This window comes from Crinia signifera, chromosome 4, assembly GCF_055691185.1.
Source record: "Crinia signifera chromosome 4, ASM5569118v1, whole genome shotgun sequence".
Lineage (NCBI taxonomy): Eukaryota > Metazoa > Chordata > Amphibia > Anura > Myobatrachidae > Crinia > Crinia signifera.
In genome coordinates this window covers 141417491-141434603 of record NC_139220.1, presented here as the reverse complement: position 1 = coordinate 141434603, position 17113 = coordinate 141417491, and the positions used below count along the sequence as shown (strand labels likewise).

The 17113-nt window shown below is 42.1% G+C and overlaps 1 protein-coding gene across 4 annotated transcripts in view; it reads right to left on the bottom strand.

Annotated features, from left to right (window-relative positions):
* The window catches only part of TAFA2 (TAFA chemokine like family member 2), a 209893-nt gene that overhangs the window by 12492 nt on the left and 180288 nt on the right, over positions 1-17113 (bottom strand). For all 4 annotated transcript variants that reach the window (XM_083182631.1, XM_083182629.1, XM_083182630.1 and 1 more), the window contains one exon: positions 586-710. In XM_083182631.1, coding sequence (XP_083038757.1) covers positions 586-710 — 125 coding nt within the window. The remainder of the gene's footprint in view (positions 1-585; positions 711-17113) is intronic.

Genomic DNA, 17113 nt, shown 5'->3' with positions numbered 1-17113 from the left:
TGTCTCGCAGCAGTGTATGGACACCCGACAGCCTGAGAGCTGCGGTAGGGACGCATGCGTTCCATTGTGATGGATCGCATGCGTCCCTGCTTCCCGCCCACCTCGCTGCCAGGAGGAACGGGTGGCCAGACGGCCTGCCAGTCTGACCACCTGGTTGGGTCCAATGCACACGGGACCGCGTATCGGACCCGACGGCATGTCAGGGAGGGCCGATTTGGTCCGAGTTAATGGGCCGATTGGTCGCAATCGGCCGAAATCGGACCAAATCGCCTCGGTGTATGGGGCCTTAACGCACAGTGAGGGGCATCAATTTTCAGTATCCAGCTACAATCAATCTTAGATTTCTGTTTGTGTCAATATCAAAGTAATAATTTAAATAGTAAGTAAATGATAATTAAGAAAAATCTACAGTAATCTGTCTTTTTTTTGTTTGTTTTGTTAATTTCTACCATCTACAATATACATATACTGTGATTTCTACAGTACTGTATATAGCATTTTGTGCTTTCGGTAAGCATCTGTTATACAGTAAAGATTAGTTAATTAAAATGGAATCATTTTACATTTATCTACTCTATAACTCACCTTTGTTGTTTTCACTTTATTCCCTGAGGCACAACTCCATCCTTTTTGGTCTGGAAGGACTTTGCATTCTTCTCCTTCAAGACATGGCTCCATTTGACACCACCATTTCTGGTCCACTATTGATGCTGTAATGTATAATATAGTTAGAACTATTGTATTTATTGCACTAAAACTGCAAATAAAAAAATCATAATTTAATTTCTGCAGAGTTCACAACACATTGCACTATAAAGAAACCCTAAAAAGACAGTATAGCCCAGTACACATCGCCCTTGTGCTTCCCGGCGGCTAGGTCGCCCATACACACATCATTACATGTGTATGGGCGATCTGTGCTAACCAGTATTCTGATTAGCACAGGCCGGCAATTTGACTAAATTTTGAGTACCTGTAATTTAATTCTAGTCAAGCGATGGTAACGCTCGGGTGGGGGGGGGAGTATACATGTGGAGCGATGCATGTCTTATTTCTAAGCAATCCAGTCATATTGAAATATTGTAATTGTAAATTTGTATTTGTTATATTGTAAATTTGCTAAAGTTCATAAAAATGAAAGGAGTTGATGTTGCCCATAGCAACCAATCAGATTCTATGATTTCTTTATTGCATCCTAGAAAATGATAGATTCTGATTGTTTGTTATGGGCAACATCACCTAATTTAATTTTTAAAACCTTTAGTAAATTAACTCCTAAAATTCAAAACTACTTTGTACAGCATATCTAGACTATTTCAATCTGACTAAACTACGTGTTTCCTTCAGAAATATATTTATACAATAAGATTAAAGTTTGAGGCCCTAATTTTGGTTGACCCAGTAAGCTGCAAAGCCCGCAACTTACTGAGTCCCAAAGTCCGCCCCCAGCCACCCTGCCAAATCACCACCCTCACCGCCATATCCTCTCACAACCATGTGAGGGGATGTGTTATAAAAACACATTGCCTCGCATGTGCCCGTTGCTGGAGAAATTATTTTATAGTCGCTGACCATCAAATGATTTCTCCAAGGCTCGCAAAGTGTATACTGACATATATTTGTGGGCTTCTGGCCGAAGACAGGACGGGTGGCTGACGTCATGTGATGTCAGCCCCCAGCACCCTGCATCGCAATCTACAGGAAAATGCCCAGCATTTTCACGGGAATGCTCATGTAACGATTGGCGTTGCCATATCGGAGGGCTGTACCACCCCCATCCACCCCCACTACTGTGTGAGCGCCACGCCAACAGTACAGATCAGCAAGGGCGCTCACACATAAGTCCTGCACATGCGCATATGACAATATGCACATGCAGAGAACTTCACCATTGGTCCCGCATGGGGGACCTTCGGTAATAATAATGAGGGCCTGAGTGTCATACGTGGTAGTGAATATTATCAGTTTCTTGGTGCTGGAAGAATCTCTTATAGGCTTAATGGAGACAGCAGTCTGATATTGTTTTTACTTACCCTCTGTCAAATAAAATGTAACAGCCATATTTGCCCTTTCAAGCTTCCATATTTGTGTGTTCAGGTTTAAATGCGAAGAAGATGTTTAGTCAGTAAAGTTTTTGACATTGGCTACTGGCTTGACGGCATTCATTATACCTCAATAGATTACAATAATACGCAGGTGACTCTAGGGTATGAGAAACACTCACATGCTGACTTTAGTAAGATCAAATTTCATAGAAAATGTCTAAGAATCCAGTCACAGTGAAATAACTGAACAGATGAGTATACTGTTTCAAAGGTAAGTCAACATGTATATTTTGTACAGTTTTTATTCAGAGGCAAAGTTAATAGATGTAGATTATAAAGTTTTTCAGACATTAACCCCTTCACTGTACAGTGGCTGTGATACTCACCCTATCTGGCTTGGTTTATTTCCATGGCAATTGTACAGGCACTTGTACATTGCACTTATTTCAACTCATGGAAAGAAAGAATAAGTAAATAAGACTTTACAGAAACCAACAGCAGCCATTTCTTCCCTCATATACAGTGCTGTACTGTAACCTTCCGAGGGGAATAAGGCAAATAGAAAATGTTCTTGTTGCCTTGGCATATAACTTCCAAATGTATTAGTAAATAATAGATTACCATGCTTCTTATTCCTTTTCACCTTACTACTTTCCATTGCTGTTATTTACTTATTCTAATAAACATTATTATGCTGCTGCAGCATTATTATTATTATTATTATTATTATTATTATTATTATTTGAAAGCACAATAAATGACAGCATTTTCAACAGTATGGATAATCTAGAAACAGGGTGACTCCCCTCATTATTTCTCTCTCTCTCTAATATCATATATATATATATATATATATGTGTGTGTGTGTGTGTGTGTGTGTGTCTAGTGTCCGCGAGTCTTCGAAACACTTCCATCTGCTTTAAGAGTGAAACTCCATCTCTCTCTCTCATACATTCAAAAACACAGTAGGTAGCAGACTAGTATATATATATATATATATATATATATATGTATATATATATAGATATACAATGCAATAAAGTACGTCACTCCCCACTGGCTCCTGCTCCACTTTACACCTTGGCCTGGGTGCCCGCTGTCAACTGGTGAAGACCAGTGCATGGATATTGTCGGTAATGAAAAAGCGTCACTCCAGGTGCTTGTAAATCTACTTTTACTGTAACGTTCCTACAGTGTTTCGGGCCGGAGCCCGTCTTCAGGACAGAAACAGGACAGATAGATATAGATATATATATAGATATAGATAGGTTATTAAAAAATGTCACTTCAGGACTTATAGTGATTGAGGTGTTATAAATAGATGTTGTTTGGTCAGCAGTGATCGGGAGACCCTTGGAACCATCCAGCATCTGTGGCTTGAACTGTAATCCCCACCTCTGCTATCTCAGTCCAGCATTTGTGCCCCCTCCCCACTCTCCCACCTAACAACTTTTGGGTTCTCCCCACCTCACCTGGGGTCTGTGTCTGCTTCCTGCCTGCAATCATATCTGGGTTACAAAAAGGAGGTTGCTACTCGCACAGGACCCTCATAGATATTGAGGATGATGGGTGGACCCCCAGGTAATGTATACAATAGGTATTTCTAAGTAAAGCTTATCAGGGGTGTGCTACCACTGGACATAAATATGCATAATTGACAGAGAGGAAGAAGAATGTCCTGGTGTGGTGCATCTTATAAACTTCAAACTAATAAAAATTAACTTTTATTATAAATTTTAAGAGAGCGAAATATAAAAAAACACAGACAAAACATAAATGTGTTTAAAAAACGGTGACTCTCAGACTCCACACGGTTTTTGACTGTGTATCAATGTAAAGATTTATTGCTTTTTTACAGGTATTATTAGCCGACACTCCTAACCATAATAGGTTTGTATTTTTAATATCCTGGTGTCTTGATGGCTGAGTACCCCTATGCGTAAGTGCAAGAACCTGATAAAGATGTGGTGGTTTGTATGATTGACACTTTTTATATATATATATATACCGTTTCGGCAGACAAATATTAGAACCCAAGAGTAGTGTCTTGGTAATTGTCTGGGTGTCTGCCAGAAAAAGTCATTGATTTCTTACATGTGTAAGATTCTTATTGGATTAAGTTGACACTGATGTCGACCACCGTCACTGGTTTCTTACCAGATTGGTATATTACTGGCTAACTTTATTTCCAGGGTCAGATATCTCAGTGTCAATCACCAGAAGTCTACACATTCATGAAAGTCGGTGACAAAACAAGGTCAACACGGATGTCGACCCGATACGTCGACAAGTACTGGTATATATAAAAAAGTGTATCCAGCTGTGTCAGATGTGAGGTAGCTCTTATTTGTTGAGACTACAACTACACCTTACATACATGTGTCAACTCCACAGCTACCTGTTGCAGCTGGTGGATTTTACTGCAAGCGAGTAGTCACTTTGTCATGTCGACTACTGTGTCAATCATTGTTATTACAAATGTATATAATCGGCGGTTTGTTCACTATAATGCTGTCAAGTCAGGGTCTCCATATAGTAATGCACACTTTAATTTGTGATTATCTCTCAGGTATTCACTGGCTGAACATATTCATTTTAGGCAGGAGGGCTAAATAGATGAACTGCTAGATGTGGTGGCCGCCAAAGAGTACATAGTATCCTTTATAGTTTGATAGATATATGGATACATGCGGCAATTGGCAGTGAGTACACCCTTCTCTGCGTATTTTTAAGTATAATCACCCAGTCCCAGGCAATGCTGGATGGTATTCTGAGTTTTTAAATAGAGACCTGAGGGTTTGAGGCAATATCGCTGGATAGAGGTGATATGCTCAAGTGTGCCCTTCCAAGGGTTAGTTATAGTGACGAAACAAGTATCGCAGTTTGCGTACACCACACTGAGTCAGGTATTGCACCTTATCGCATCAATGGGGTTCCTGTAAATAAAGAATACAGATCAAAATGCATCCTAGTCGGTGTGTGAGTCAGGGAGCGCCACCGCTAGCCGGCGCACGCTTCGCAATAGCTTTTTCAAGGCCAACCCGACTGGCCATACTGAGGCTGTTAATATACCATCCCCTATGCTGGGCGTCATGGTTCTGAGTTTGATTGATGTTTGCCGCGTCCAATCTTCCGCTCGCTCCATGTCTGGTGCGGCGTTGGATTGGTCAGTGGGCGCGGCCGGTTCACAAGCACTCACCCTCTTGGATGACAGTCTCATTCAAACACATCTCCCGCCCCCGGCTGGTGGGTGTGTTTGACTCTCCCCCGGATCGTCAGCCGCCTCGTCCAATGATGGCCGTGCAATATGGCATATCTGGGTTACCCTCCCTGCTTTCCATTGAATTGATGACTTTACATAAACTCCTGTGAATGTGGGCGATATCCTATGAGTGCAGCTGTTCAAGTCTGTGGTCAGACTCTGGTACTGGTCACTCCTAGGGCCTTATTCAGCCCCACTATCTAATCAACATTCTATCGCTGCTTGGCGAGCGGGTAAATGCCAACCGCCACCCCCTGAAGCCCACTGCCACCAGCACTGCCCGCATCCCCTTGGTAACATGCTAGGGGATGTGTCTGAGAACACATCCTCTCATGCAGCTGAAGGGAAAATAAATCAATCGATGGTCGCTGACCATCAACTGATTTTTCTCCCCTTCAGAAATAAAGGTCAGTGAAAACTTGCCAAAATGGCCAAACGTCCTTTGATAAAGCTGCAGCTAGCAGTGAAACGCATCAGGTGTTCCTGTTTCACACCCAGGATTGGATGCTTACAAACTATCTTCACCTTTATGGACCCTGTGGAAATAGCCAAGTACTTTCCAGTCTCCTTCAAACCTATTGTGGATCCCGCAGCCTGGACCCCTCCGGTGGCTTAATTTCCCCTTGGCCATCTGTGTGAGAGGAGGCTTGGTTCCAGCCCTGCAGGTTAAACATCCACATTCCTCCAGCGGTTGCTAGGGAGCACCGTACCATTAGTGAGGATCTGCTTCAAAAGAGACTACAAATCCACTCGCCAAATGGTGATCCACTTCCACTGGTAAAGTTACCCACCCATGTGACTATCTCTACTTTTTCCCCCACATGCTGCTCCATCCTTAATCCTGGGAACGTGAAGGTTTTTAATTTTCCCCCACTTATTCCATGTATTTTTATATTGCCAATTGTATAGTGTGTACACCAGTGTTTTATTCTGTGTTTCAGTAAAATATCCTACTATAAGGCACTTGCATATTTTATTATTAAGCGCTGCTATACATACTTTTTAGTGAGTTTTTTTTTGCTCCTCCTACATGTAAAAATTCTTGGGTTAAATGCTAAATAGTGTTGGGCTTTTTTTATATTCTGTGGATACCAGGATATAAGCATAAAAATGTAGTGCACACTTTTGTTACACTACAATTGCGGACTACAAAGTGTAGACCTTTATATAAATTAAACAAAGATTTGGGCTACCCACAAATATAAGAAAAAATTCAAAGTAGCTCCTCGTACATAGATAACAATAATATGAGTGCCCTCTAGAGCGGCATTTTGTTTCTGATTAAGACCTGATCGCTGCTGCGAATGCCCAGGAGTTTTAAGGGAGGGTGTTTGACGTCAGCTCCAGCCTCGATCAGTCTAATTTATTGCTCAAATAGAATAGGTTCTGGGTTAAATGCACACTGTAAAAATCATTAGATTTGAGTGAGTTGCGTATAGATTTGCAGCTAGCTGCCAATCGGCGTGATTTTTGCAAGCTATTTGTAGACTTGGACAGGGTGGGTTTTCAATCTGTAGGGGCGGCGACTATCTGATGGCAGGGCTCCATCGGTGATCAGGTCTGAATAACCACCATTGCTTGCTGCCCTCCTTAATGAAAATAATTAAATAATTTGCCCCCTAATTAAAATTAATATATATATATGATAAAACATGTATTAGTTTGATCAAAAAATTCTCCCCCTTTATTACATAAACTAAATAACATTTGCTTGATTAGTGAAATTACTGTACTATTGGCTTGATCTTTTTTTTTCCCCAAGGCTGTGTTCTGAAAATACCTACAATCTTCTTATTTTTCTGGAATACATAACTTGAAAATACTGTATACTTACCAGCTCTTTCCAATACAAAATTAGTTCATCTTTAGTCAGACAGTGCTGCACTTCAGGGGGTTGGGGTCAGTGTACACAATTCCCCAAGTACAGTAATGAACTGACATAGGGAAGAAATTCCTTGGAGAGAGGTTGATACTGTAGACAGTAAGATGGTTAAGGAGGAACTGTGTCCCACGTCCATCTGGAACAGCAGCTATTCCTCTGCAGCTTTAATTAGATCTAGTGACTGGTTAATGCCCAGGCTACAGCAATGTGAGACAAGTGCCAAATTGCTGCTGCAAATGAGTGGCAGAAAAATAAGTTGAAGTTCAAAGTCTCAAGTTTAGTGTACTACTTTTTTCTTGTGTAAAACTGGGTGTGTTCTGCTTGGAGAAGTACCGGGGTCACACAATATTGCATTGTTTTCTAATGTTGTCATAGTACATGGTATTTTTAAGTGGGGAAAGACCTGGCTGTACACTCCTTCCAAGTCCTTCCAAGAAAATAATTAATACTATACAGGCAAGGGTGTGTATACTTTATTTTGTAAATACATTTAAAAAACTGTAAATTACTTATTATTAAGTATATTTGTAAAGACAAATCAGTGGGTAGCCCTAGCCCAGTGTCTTGCCTATGACCTCATGAGGTCTTAATCAGCTCTGTTTTAGAAAGGAGATAAGGCCACTGAGAGACCTCTATACAAGAAGCCGCCTGCCGCTGCCCTCACCCGCCTCAACTGCTGACGCCATCAAGCCGCATCCTGGGACCAGAGCCGATCAGAGAATAACAAACAACTAAGTGGACAGCGCTGCCTCCATCGGTTAGGGAAAGGTAGGGACAGCACAGACTAGATTCCTCTCATCTTCTCCAAAAGTAGTGTGTCGAAAAGCAGAGCGGTGATCCGAGAGGTATTGAGGATTCTTCTACAGGCAGAAGCACACGCAGCCATCTCTACGAACTTCATTCTGGGTGTAGACAACTGGGAAGCGGATTTAGACCCTGGGAAGTGGAGCCTACACCCACAGGTGTTTCTGGCCTTAATCAGTCAGAGGGGAGGGGAGTGTCCATAGGTAGACCTTATAATGTCACGCCTAAACAAAAAGCTCCCAGTTTACTGCTCAAGAACAAGAGATCCTCAAGTTGTGGTGGTGGATGCAGTTACCACGTCGTTAAACTACTGCTTCATCTATCTCTTTGTTTCAATTCGATTGATCCCAAGGCTACTACAATGCATCAAATGGGAAAGGGCTCAAGTGTTTTTCACAGCACTGTCCCTGCCCCTGCCATTTTGGTTGGACCTTCTACAGCAAGGGCCATTAATTTATCACGACTTACGTCAGCTGTGTTTAAGGGCATGGAGGATGAAAGGGAGATCTTAGCTAGAAAAGGCATTCCTAGTGCAGTTATCCTTACTATGATCAGGGCTCGGAAGTTTGTCACTTCAAAACATTACCACTGGTTCTGGAAGCGACATGTCTCCTGGTGTGAAAGTCATCAGTACCCACCAGAGGTGTTTAAACTGTGTTGTTTCCTGAGATTCCTGCAAGCGGGAGTGTATTTGGGCCTTCGCCTACAGTATGTTCTATAAAAGTTCTGAATTCTGCATTATTTGTCTTTTTCCAGACACAGTTGGCGTTGATTCCTGAGGTGAAAACATTTGTGCGCCCGGTGGTGCCTTGGGAATTAAACCTGGTTTTGTAATTTTTGCAATCCTCATGGTTTGAGCCTCTATCCTCAGTTGATATAAAGTTTCTCACATGGAAAACTGTTCTGTTGCTGGCTTTACCTTAGGCGAGGAGAGTCTCGGAGCTATGGGTCCTTTCCTGCAAGAGCCCGTATTTGGTCTTTCACACAGACAGAGCAGAGCCTCATACAGGGCCAAAGTTCTGACTAAATGTGGTATCGGCCTTCCATATTAACCAAACCATTGTGGTTCTGGCAGTCACGGATGATTCCGCTACTCCGAAGTCACTTGATTATGGCCTTGAAAGTTTACATGTCAAGAATTGCTTGTACCAGAAAATCAGACTCTCTCTTTGAGTACAATGTATACAATGTATACAGTAGTATGATGACAACAAGATTGGCTATCCACTTAACAAACTATTGCTAGGTGGATTTGACTTAAAATCCATCAGGCATACACGCAAGATGCTGTCCGGCTCCTACTTCTGTTTCAGCTCACTCTACTAGGTTGGTAGGTTTTTCTTGGGTGACTGCCAGAGGAATCTCAGCACTGCAGTTGTGCAGAGCTGTCACTTGTTAAAGTTCTATAGGTTTGACAACCTGGCCTCAGAGGATCTTCAGTTCAGCAATTCTTTTCTTCGGGGATCTCAGCACTCTCCCGTCCATTGTGAGAGCTTTGGGACTTCCCCATTGTCTACTTGAATCCCCAGTATATCCTATGGATGTTAGAGAAAAGAGGATTTTATATTACCTACCAGTAATCCCTTTTCTCATAGTCCATAGGGCATATTTGGTGCCCTCCTCTATTCTTCGATTGTTCCCTGTGTTGGTCTGGTTTGATTGACTTGCATTTTTTTTGTTATACTGCTTCTATGATGTGTTTACTTATATTAATGTTTCCTTCTCTCTGAGTATGACTGTCTCCTTTGGTCACAGATTTTCCTAGACTGGGTTGTGGGAGGGGGCATAGAGGGAAGGAGCCAGCACACAGGATGTTGGATTTTTATTAAGTGTACTGGCTCCTATGGACCCATATATACCCAATTGTCTGCATGATTCCCAAGTATACCCTACGGACTACGAGAAAAGGATTTACCGGTAAGAAATATAAAATCCTCTTTTTTCACCTGCAAAAGCACAGGTGCAAGTACATGCTATTAGTGGTTTTGTCAAAACTAAGCAAATATGCTTTAAATGTCTTTCTGGGCAGCAAATTAGGACCAATCTCACCACTCAATTGATAATTGATTAGAGAATGCTCCTGACTGGACTAGGTGTCTGCAGACTGAATAGTATTGAAGCTACTGCATTTGGTAAATCTCAATGATCCCAATTGATATTTATCGAAATGGCATGGGCTTTAATCATATTACATGGGTTTGAGTTATTAGCTTGAACTAACATATTGATAAATCTTATGAGTTTAAGCTGAAAACCGTAATCAATATGTGGTGGTTTAAAAACATACTCAAATAAATGTGCTCCAAAGTTTCTCTAAAACATTTTCAAGAATAAAAACTTAAATTCCGAAAATATCAAATTTAAGAGAAAACATATAGCCATAAATAGAATCAGTTATTATTTTTATTAGTTAACAATATCCTTTTTCACTATAGTTACTACTGACAATTTCTTGTATATGTAGTATAGTGAGGTATCTATTGATTAGATCATTTTATCATATTATTATTATTATTATTATTATTATTATGGGTATCACTATCATTAGTAGTAGTATTATATTTATTTATATGGTGCCACAAGGGTTTCAAAGTGCCTTACAAAGTACAATAATAAACTGTACAAACAAAACAAAAAGACTTGCTGTACAGTACAAAACATTGCATAACATGGGTTACAAGCTATCAACACAACACTATTGAACTTAAAAGTTTTGGTGCCAAAGTGGGAAGGGGAGGCACACAAGCAGGGCCTGCTATTGAGAGTTTACAGTCTAGAGAGCATGGACAGAGGGCAGATGCATAGGTGAGGGAAGCCACTGAGGGAAGAACATGATAGGCTAAGGGGCAGATTCAGTGGAGTAACAATAGCTCTACAGAACCCGCGGTGGCTTGGAGACCATAGGTAAGTTTGGGTGCCACTGGGTCTGCAGAAGCTTTTGCTGCTCCATTAATGGGGCCGGGGCCATGGCCAAGTCCTGTTTGCAGTCCCAGCACTACTCATTTCTATTATAAATACCCCTTACAAAATGGCCGCCCCCTCACAACAGATGGTTAATTAAGATAGCTAGAGGAGGCTGCGAACTCCTTTTGCATCCTAAACAATGGTCCGCTGTAATGTGTTGGCCATTTTGCAAGTGACATTTTAAAAGAAGGAGCGTCAGCTGACAGGCAGGAGCATCAGCTGGTCCCGGCAGGCCTGCAGTAGATCAGTAAAGGACCGGGCGGTGGCAGATGCAGCGGTGAGGGGGGCGCACAAATTTTACTGGCCGGGAGCGCACAAATTTTAGTTACGCTACTGGGCAGATTTAGTAACATTATATACACTTATTTCACCTAATTTTAGTATCACCTAAATTTATTAAAGGGCTTTTGGAGCATGTTTTTATGAAAACCTGCTCCAAACCCTTTTATTTGCATATATAAAGTGAATTTCAATCTGGGCGAATTTGCTTCTACAAATTCAAGCGTAAAACAATAATGCAGTGAGCCCTGTGATAATTACTGTACACCATCTTGAGATAGCCTAATCACAAGGCTTACTGCAATTCCTGCCTTCTGCCCAGCTTTATCTGGTTTTATGTGGGGACCAGGCCAGCATAATTAACTATGAACTAACTTAAAAAGTTGATCACTGTGAGAAACCAGTACAAAAATGTTTACTTATCTACACACAGGGACCAGTGATTGGTGTTCCGGTGTGGGCTGCCAATGATTGGGTCCTCTGGTGTATGACCTCTGGTGCAGTAAAGTGATGCTGCAAAATGACAACTTATTTTACAGCATCAAAGGTCATGCAGCAGAAGAGGAACCGATGGCTGGCAGCGCTTCCAGAGCACCAAACACCAGTCCCTGGCTTTATGTGATGATGAGCAGCAGTGGGAGGGATGTAGCGCAGGGGAAGGGATAGTCGCAATAGTAGGGTGTGTGTCTGGTGGTAGCGAAACAGTACCTCAATAATGTTGCAGAGTGATAATGGATAGACATACAATATTTGCATTGAGGATTAGGCCAATATTGTCACATCACTTGGGCATCCTCAGATGCGGATGGTGATAAATCGGCCCCTAATTTAGTATTAATTATACAATTATCAATTGCGATATATTGCTATATACAGGTTTGAATTGCAAAAATAATACAATTATCCACCAGTACCTTCTGCTAAATATTAAAATGTAAGGAAACAGTAATATTAAATATTGAACGACAAATTATATTGATTTCTATGATATCATGTCATGTATTTATATTATTCAACAAAACAAATGCTATATTGAATATTTAAATATAGAATTTTATTATCCAATTTTATTTAGAGCCTATACTTTAAGTTTATACCATATTTATACCACATCTAAACCACATCTCCCTACATGTGGGAGGGCGACTCAGGACTTTGAAAGAATATGTGCTGTAAGGCTTTGTGGTCATGGGTTACACTGTGTCTCAATACAATTGTGCAGACAAAATATAGCCCATGAAACAGCCATCTTCATTTACATACTGTAGATGCCATTGTAGAGCATAAGCCATGAGCGTACAAAGGGTACTAGGTGCTCAGCATACATTAGCAATATCATTTTCTCACTTCTAGTTCTATTAATTCTGCCAAAAAGATGCACATTGAAAGCAAAAGATACACTTGATACAATCAAGTTGCAATGGGACCTTGTGCGCCAAGAGGGGATATTTGGCATGACTTGAGCAACAGTGTAAATAGACACCTCTTTAGATGCAATGTAAACTGATCATGGATATAATGATAATGAAGTCTATCAAACAATGCAAATATTTGTAGCAGTTGAATTAAAATGTAATTCTGCAAATGGGTGAATATAGGGTTAACACACCTTTTGGATGGATTTAACTTGGGTAGAGTCAGCGCCATGTAAACACAGAAGTGCGTCAAACCCCCTAAATCTATGTTATCATGATGTCACACCTAGGTTGGTGGGGTTTCTCTGGGGGGGTAGAGCAGTGTCCGAAACATCCTTCGGATGCCCGGAGCAGCTCCACAGTCTGCAGGGTACATGACCAGAGCAGGGTGTAATCCTTATGCAGGTGATAACCCCTTAGGTCTTCCGACCTGTGTGATGGGACTGCTAGCACACCCATGGATATGGCACTGGTAGAGTGGCTATACAAAAATACTAATGAACCAGAAATCTTGCAAAGCTTTATTAAGAGTTATGATACTTTTTTCTCTATTACATCATGTAAAGCCATGCACATGTCCAGCCATAATGATATTTAAATGAGGATCTGTATTTTTTGTAGTGTACTCTGCTTGTAATAACTCTGGCCAGGGCTTACTGTATGTGTCCATGATATTGGTAGATACAAACAAGATATTAGGTGCATAGTGGATGTGAGCAAGGAGGTTAGTCCACACATTGACCCCAAACCATAGTAGGTTTTTAGTAGAGATGTGCGGGCTCGGATTCCTCAGATCCGAGCCAGCACGGACGTCATCAATCCGGGCCCGGATACAAGCAGCGCTCGGCGCTTCCCGCCTTACTAGAATCCGGGCGCACGGGCAAAACGTCATCGCCCGGCGTCGGATTCTTGCGAGATCACGGAACCCTTAAATTCCGCAACCTCGCGCCGCCATCTTCACTCCAATCTCGGAGAAGGGTAGGAAAGGGTGTGCTGCTGCTGTGTGTGGTCTCTGCTGGGGCCCGTGCTGCTGTGTACTGTGTCTCTGCTCAGTGATCAAGACATCACCATTGCAAGGATGACTGGTGCTGTGTTCTGTCTCTCCTTTGTGCTGGGACCTGCCTCTGCTGAGTCTGCTCCTGTATAGTCAGTCACAGTGTGATAGTCCACTGGTGCTGCTAGTGCCACTGCCTGCCCTGCACTGCCTAGTGTCTGCTGCAGTCTGCTCTCTGCTGTTGCCACTGGCTAGTGCCTACCAGTACCTATTGCAGTATATAATTCCAGTGTGCTGTTGCCCCTGGCTATCAGTACCTATCACAGTATATAATTCCAGTTTGCTGTTGCCACTGGCAGTGGCTACCAGTATTTTATTTATTGCAGTATATAATTCTAGTCTGCTGTTGCCACTGGCTACCAGTATTTATCGCAGTATATAATTCCAGTCTGCTGTTGCCGCTGGCTACCAGTATTATTTATCACAGTATATAAAAATCCAGTCTGCTGTTTCCACTGGCTACCAGTATTTATCGCAGTATATAATTCTAGTCTGCTGTTGCCGCTGGCTACCAGTATTATTTATCACAGTATATAAAAATCCAGTCTGCTGTTTCCACTGGCTACCAGTATTTATCGCAGTATATAATTCCAGTCTGTTGCCACTGGCTACCAGTATTTATTGCAGTATATAATTCCAATCTGCTGTTTCTACTGGCTACCAGTACTATCAGTCCAGGGGTGCCCACATGTGTGCTGTATCATCCAGGGGTGCCCACATGTGTGCTGTATTTGTCCAGGGGTGCCCCCATGTGTCCTGTATCAGTCCTGGGGTGCCCGCATGTGTGCCGTATAATTCCAAGGGTGCCCCATGTGTCCCATATCAGACCAGGGGAGCTGCCCTTTTTTTTTAATGAAAATAAAATTAAGGTGTTTTTTTTTTTTTACTGCAAGGGCTGTTAAATGCGCTGTAGTCCAGGGGTGAGCCAAGAGTGCTGTATAATTCATGGGGTGTTGCTAAGTAAGGTGTGCTGCTCTTTTTTATAATTAAAAGAATACACATTTTTATTTTTACTGCAGGAATTTGTCTGCTGTATAATTCCATGCCTGCCGCCATGTGTGCCGTAACAGTCCAGGGGTGCAACCATCTGTGCCGTATAATTCCATGTGTGCTGTATCAGGTCAGGGGTGCCACCATCTGTGCCGTATAATTCCTGGGGTAAGCCAAGTCTGCCGTATAATTCATGGGGTGCTGCCAAGTGTGCTGTATTAGTCCAGGGGTGATGCTAAGCGTGCCATATCAGTCCAGGGGTGATGCTAGTTGTGCCGTATCAGACTAGAGGACTAGAGGGGATGCTAAGTGTGCCATATCAGTCCAGGGGTGATGCTAAATGTGCCGTATCAGTCCAGGGGTGATGCTACCTGTGACATATCAGTCCAGGGGTGATGCTAGGTGTGCCGTATCAGACTAGGGGGGATGCTAAGTGTGCCATATCAGTCCAGGGGTGATGCTACCTGTGCCATATCAGTCCAGGGGTAATTCTAGGTGTGCAGTATCAGCCTAGAGGGGATGTTAAGTGTGCCATATCAGTCTAGTGTTTGTGCCGCACACTTGTGTGGCTTATCATAGTTATCCAGCTACCTCGGTGCAACCTTTTGCCCTAAAAACAATATTGTAAGGTGTGAGCTGTTCAGAATAGACTGTAAATGAGTGGAAATGAATGTTATTGAGGTTAATATAGCGTAGGAGCAAAAAAAAAAAAAATTCTGCGATTTTAGCAGTTTTTATGTTTTTTTTAACAAAAAAATCAGAACCCAAAACCCAAGAAATCCAAACACAAAACACTTTGGAGGTGTTTTGGCAAAACCCATTAGAACCCAAAACCTCAAGGTAATCAGAACCCAAAACCCAAAACCCAAAACCCGAAAAGTGGCCGGTGCACATCTCTAGTTTTTAGTAAAGATAACAGGATACAGGTGCTATAAGATTAAATGCAGTCAATAGGATAAGTTAATAATATCTTTTGAGAAAGGCATTGTACAGCCGTACAGCTCTGTTCAATAACACAGTGACTAGCTTCGACATACTGTATCCTGCCCTTTCTAACCAACATACACCTGCAGTATAATCAGCATGACTTTTAAATCTGGTGACTAAGATATATACTGTTATTATGTCTAATTAGTAATGCAAAATAACACATACAGTACATGTGATGTTATTGTGACTGATGAGTCCTGTACAACAGCACAGGGAACAGGGAAATATACTAAGATCAAATGGGTACGAATTCACCCATTCAATCTAAAACACAACTGAAAAATAGAATCTTTTAGTTTACTAGCCAATTTCAGCTAGAAATAGAAATACACACCAGTAGCACTCAAATGGTATCCCTAACAAAAATCAGCCAGCACGCAAGGTACTAATAAATAAACTAGAGATGTGCGGGCTCGGATTTCAGAGATCCGAGCCCCCACGTACGTCATCATTCCGAGCCCGATTCCAAGCAGCGCTCGGAGATTCCCGCCTGACTCGGTCCGTCCGCGTGATTAGAACGTCATCTCCCGGCGTCGGATTTCGCGAGGCTTTATAAGCGGCAGCCACGCCAGCCATCTTCACTCCAGTCAAGTAGTGGGTTGGGAGAGGGTGTGTTGGTGCTGCTGCTGGGGCTTAAACTTGAGCTTGACCTTGAGCTTTTGCAATCGCTGGTGCTGTCTTTCAGTGCTGCTGTGTAGTAGTCTAACTGTGTACTTGTAGTACTACTGTCTCCTCTGTGCGGTCTACCTCTGGTGTGCTGTGCTGCCTGAGTGCCTGTAATTAATTATTTTATTTGCTGGGGCTGTATCCCTCAGTGCTGCTGTGTACTCTGTTCCCTGCTTAGGAGAACAGTCTAACTGTGTACTTGTAGTACTACTGTCTCCTCTGTGCGGTCTACCTCTGGTGTGCTGTGCTGTAATTAATTATTTTATTTGCTGGGGCTGTCTCCCTCAGTGCTGCTGTGTACTCTGTTCTCCTCTGCTTAGGAGAACAGTCTAACTGTGTACCTGCCTGTAGTACTACTGTCTCCTCTGTGCTGGGGCATACCTCTGGTGCTGTGCTGTGCCATTTATTATATATATTAATAATTAATTAATTAATTATATGAAATAAATATATATAGTCCACTGGTGCTGCACTGCTGCCTGCACTGAATCTGCCAGTCTGGTGGTCTGTGGTCTGGGGCTCACAGCCTAATAAATAATAATGCCGTATATCTTATCTAGTTACCTGTGTGGTCTGGGGCTCACTGGCTAATAAATAATTAAATACTGCCTGCCTAATAAATAATTAAATACTGCTGTATATCTGTACCTTTGTGGTCTGGGGCTCACTGGCTAATAAATAATTAAATACTGCCTGCCTAATAAATAATTAAATACTGCCGTATATATCTCTACCTTTGTGGTCTGGGGCTCACTGGCTATA